This window comes from Polypterus senegalus, chromosome 4 (assembly GCF_016835505.1).
Source record: "Polypterus senegalus isolate Bchr_013 chromosome 4, ASM1683550v1, whole genome shotgun sequence".
NCBI classification, from domain to species: domain Eukaryota; kingdom Metazoa; phylum Chordata; class Cladistia; order Polypteriformes; family Polypteridae; genus Polypterus; species Polypterus senegalus.
In genome coordinates this window covers 237,235,049-237,239,950 of record NC_053157.1, presented here as the reverse complement: position 1 = coordinate 237,239,950, position 4,902 = coordinate 237,235,049, and the positions used below count along the sequence as shown (strand labels likewise).

Here is a 4,902-nt window from a genome sequence, read left to right as displayed (position 1 = left end):
CACTTTCAAGATGACGGTGATTTATTTTTATAGTTGATCGCAGGGACGTTCCCAGCCTTGGCTCGACCCGCACACACTCACAAACAGAGACAAAAAGCAGCACACTGGGAACTAACAGGAATTAAAGAATGAAATTAAATTATATAAATGAAACAATAATAACACCCCTGTACCCCTACAGCAATATTACATTAAACATATAATCACAAGCACCACATAGCAAAGTCCATGGAATACCAAATCAGATGTGATGAAAGATGGCGAGAGTAAGTCCAGAGATCTGTATGTTGAAAGGGTTTGAAAACACAGTCCCACGGATGACACTGTAAGGGTGAAGACGGATGGATCATTCAGGAGCGCTCCTATACTTGTGGGAAAGCCATGAATCCACAAACAGTCCTCAGCACACAGGTAGACAGACGATCCAGACCCCAACAACGAATACAATCCAGGACACTGCGACTAAATATGGCTGTATTAACAGAAGGCAATCCGACAGGTAAATGAACACAAAATACAACAACAAAAAAACACTTTTTTTTTTCTCTGTCGGACACCTGCCCTCCTTTTAAACCCCTCTGACCACCTGTGACCCCAACAGCCCCTGCAGGGACTGCTGGGAGATGCAGTTCTAACTCATAGTAGCACTGCTACATGGCTACTTCCTTCCTTTTTTGCCTCCTATCTTTCTCTCTTGGGGCTGCTTCTCTGGAGGTCCAATGTGAATTCTCATTCGTTTCTGAAGATGGATGTTTTGTGAAAAGCGTTTGCCACATTCAGGACAGCCAAATGGCTTCTCTCCTATGTGAATCTGTCTGTGTTTCTGAAGATGGTTGCTTTGAGAAAATCTTTTTCCATACTCAGAACAGTAATATGGCTTCTCTCCAGTATGGAGGCGTGTGTGCTTCTGAAGAGCGCTCCTGTCAGAGAACTGTTTGCCAGATTTAGAACAGCAATATGGCTTCTCTTGGGGTCCAGCGTGAAGGTGTGTGTGTGCTGCTGAAGAGTACTGTTACGGGAGAATCGCTTGCCACATTCTGAACAGCAATGGGGTTTCTCTCCAGTATGTGCTCTGATGTGCCGCTGAAGCTGGTAGGCATGTAAAAATCTTTTCCCACACTCAGAACAAAAATGAGGCCTCTCTACTAAGTGAATTGCTTTATGTCTATGAAGAGTACTGTTGTTTGAAAATCGTTTCCCACAATCAGGACAACAATAAGGTTTCTCTCCAGTATGGATTCGGATGTGGCATTGAAGTTGTTTTTTTAATAAGAACTTTTTCCCGCATTCTAAACAGCAATGAGGTTTCTCTCCACTGTGGATTCTGATGTGACTTTGAAGATGGCTCTTTAGCAAGAATCTTTTCCCACAGTCAGAACAGCTGCAAGATGTTTCTCCCGTGTGAATTGTGGTGTGTGTCCAAAGACTGCTGTTATTGGAGAATCGTTTGCCACACTCGGAATAGCAGTAAGGTTTTTCGCCAGTATGGATTCTCTTGTGGTTCTGAAAATGACTTAAATGTAAGAATCCTTTGCCACATTTGGAACAGCAGTAAGGTTTTTCCCAGTGTGGATCTTTTTGTGTTTGTGAAGATTACTGTTGCAAGAAAAGAATTTGCCACAGTCCGTGCAGACATATAGATTGGGCTTTGTATGAAACCATTTGTGATATTTATAGTCCAACATGTTTTTAAACGTTCGACTGCACCCTTGGCAAGCATATGAAGCCTCTTGAGATGAATTTTGCTCTTCATGTTGATTGTTGTTGATGGCTTCTATCTTCATTTGCTTGGCAGCACAAGTAAGAGGATGCTGAAAAGTGGTTGGGGGAAAATTCTCGGATCCAGTTATTGATATCTTTATTTTGTCCTTGTCCTGTTCCAGTTGAGAGAGAGTTCTGTATTAATGAAGATGGTAAAGAGCTGCCATTGTCCAGGAAATCTGAAATAACAGAAGTTTTGTTTAAACGTTTGGAAACTAATTTAAATATTAAGAAAGAAGTGGGAGGCACACCAGTTGGTATTCCTGCCCCACACCTCACATTCATTGCTGGTCTGACCACTCTGGCTGTGGACCTTTTGTGTTCTCCTGCTCTCTGTTCAGTTTCTCCAACTCCCTCTTATATCTCATAGATGTGTCTGCTGTGTTCATAACCCTCTGGTGTGACTGAATGTGGACATGTGTGCCCAGTGGTGGACTGGCATCCATGCACAAGTTGGTTTCAATGCTGCCCATGACCCCGGGTATGAAAATAGAAGGGGAGATTAAGAATGGGAACTTAAACAGCCAAAGTCCCGATAGAGACCCCTTTGTGGCAAGTGGTCACTACTGTCCCTTCACTCTTTATTATTGTCGCTCTCATCTTCTCAATCTTCCCCTCCTTTCTGTCAAGCTGTGACTCCTAATCTTTAACAGGACACTGCAGTGGACACATCACCTTCAATGCTGGAGCTTTCTCTTATCTCACCAAAACGGATGAATTGTGGTGGGATATGGAGGGTCTGAGTGGCCAGTTGACCTTCAGTAACTAGAGTTTGGGGTGTCGATTTAGTTTACCTCGACTTTGTTGGGACTGATTTGGTAACAGTTAGATGCTTTAAGACCTACTTTATATTGCACAAAATGAACATGAATACTGTATATGTGTTTGCTTTCAGGTGGCATGGTGACATAGTGTAGCTGCCTCAAGGGGTCACATCCTGTCACTCTGTTGTCATCCATGGTCTCTGCGCGTCTGCATGGATTTCCCAAATTCCCCACAAATGAGCAGGTGAAGTCAAACTGGCTCAGAGTAACTCTGAGTGTCCGAGCCCTAAAATGGTCCAGAGTTCTGAAACCCTTTGAATCCTCCATGTTTGCCTTAGAAACATATTGTAATCTTTTTAGTTAGCCAATAAAAGGTGTCACTTTGCTTGGCATTTCTCTACATTCAAAATGGCTAACACGGTACAACACCCTAGTACTTAGAAGCTCTTGAAAGATTTGGAGCAAAAGCCTACGTGATACGGAGACAAAATCCAGCTGATCAAAACAAAGCCAAGAACCGAGAAAGAATGAGAAGGAGAACTTCTTGTCACATGCTTAGTCGACAGACCGCCATACTCGGACTTTGCATGCACTGCTGGCCACCAGCACACTCTAACAATACAATTTACGAGCAGTTAGTAGACCGTCCACCTTAACAGAAGGACCACTACCTGTGTATCTGTGTGTCCATCCAGTTGCTGTATTGCTGTTACATGCCATCTGAATGGGATTCAGAAAATCAGTGCTAATTTTTGTGATGCGCCATCTTTTGGAATGAAAAATGTAGTGCAATTTATCACTGCAAATGTCTGTTGGAATGGCAGAGACATACCATCTGGATGGTCACACAGACACTTAACCTTTCATTAAGGTGGACTATCTAATTTTAAAGTGTAAGGAAGCTGGATAAGCCATCTGTTGCTTGGACACGATTATGACCTTACTAGATCCGATAAGAAACTTTGTTAAATGTTGGACAGGGGACTGAAGAGATTGCATCGATTCCGTTGTAGCTAACTGGCCTGCTATACGGGGGCATACAGGTAGATGAGATGTAGGGTGCGGGAGATCCCACACTGCGACTGGTATCTGGACCGGAGCTGTAGCAGGATCCTTAACCAGCCAGGATCCCAATATGATCGAAGGACAAGGGAAGATAATCTGTTTAGGACAATGTCTCCCCCAACCCGTTAAGTGGCGGCACCCCTAGGTTACGGTACCACCATGGATTCCTACAGAGCACATGGACAACTGTAGTTTGTTGCCTCAGCCCTCGTAGGCTCTGAGGATGCTGCCAGCGGGTGCAGAGGGGGCTAGCGAGCCCTACATTGTCAGCCTTCAGCCTTACCCAGAAGTACTCCCGCGCCACAGTTTTGGGTCTCATATAAAAGGAGCCACCTGCCTTGACTCAGGGAGCCAGAGTTGGGAGGAGGAAGACAAAGCCAGCTGGAGAAGCAGCCACAGAGTCACCATATATTAGAATTAGAGTGTGGTTGTGGTGTGTGAAAATATTCCTTGGAAGAGTTTCACACAATAAAAAAGCTTCATTCATTTGTAAACTTGTGTCCAAGCCTTTTGTGTCAAGGGGTTTGGGGAGCTGCAGCACTCGACTTTGTAAATGACAGCAGTGTCACAGGTTTTACTCTTTACCACATCACTTACTTGTTCCCGCACTCCTAGAAGGCTGCCGCTCTTCTGCGTCTCGCACATTTCCATCACCCATTTTCTCTTCAAGCTCAAATCAAATGACTCCAATTTCACTTCCATAGGATTCTGCCAGCCGGGCAGTTGTCCCATATTAGTAAACCAGGGCTGTTCTTCAGAAATCTCCGGCTCACAGATATTGCCAATATTGCATTCTTCTTCTTCTTCCAGACATGCTGAGACCTCTTTCAAACCCTCAACTTTAACCTCCATGGTCTCCCCCTGGCGCTCCTCTTCTTTAAAAATGGAAATCCTTTTGTCACAGGCCTCCCGTTTCATACAGCAGTCCTCTGATGCCCCCCACTCACAGTCCATCCATTTAACGCGGGCGAGCCTTGCCTCCATGTCATCACCATGTTGTGGACAGCAGGACTTTAGAGACTTTCAAAACTCGACTTGATGTTATTTTAGATTAATTAAGTGGATAGAACTGGTGGGTTTTGTTGGGCTGAATGGCCTGTTCTCGTCCAGATTGTTCTGATGCTTTAATGTTCCTAGGAGTGACTCTGACCTCATTTTGTCTATGGATTATTTATTGGTTGATTTTAACCCCCACCATAATTGCTATTTTTTTTTTTTTTATTTTGGATGATTTATTAAACTATTTATTTATAATGGAAGGAGACTTCAGCCTATCATAAACAAAGAAAAAAAAATCTGTAGGAGAAATAAA

General features: G+C 43.7%; 1 protein-coding gene across 1 annotated transcript; it reads right to left on the bottom strand.

The window, feature by feature from the left end:
• Positions 1-801: 801 nt before the first annotated feature.
• On the bottom strand, positions 802-4,574 carry LOC120528919 (zinc finger protein 664-like). Its single transcript, XM_039752995.1, has 2 exons — positions 4,188-4,574; positions 802-1,587 (listed from the first exon to the last, which is right to left on the bottom strand). Exons 1-2 carry the CDS (start codon positions 4,572-4,574, stop codon positions 802-804), a joined length of 1,173 nt encoding a protein of 390 aa, XP_039608929.1.
• Between the last annotated feature and the right edge of the window lie 328 nt (positions 4,575-4,902).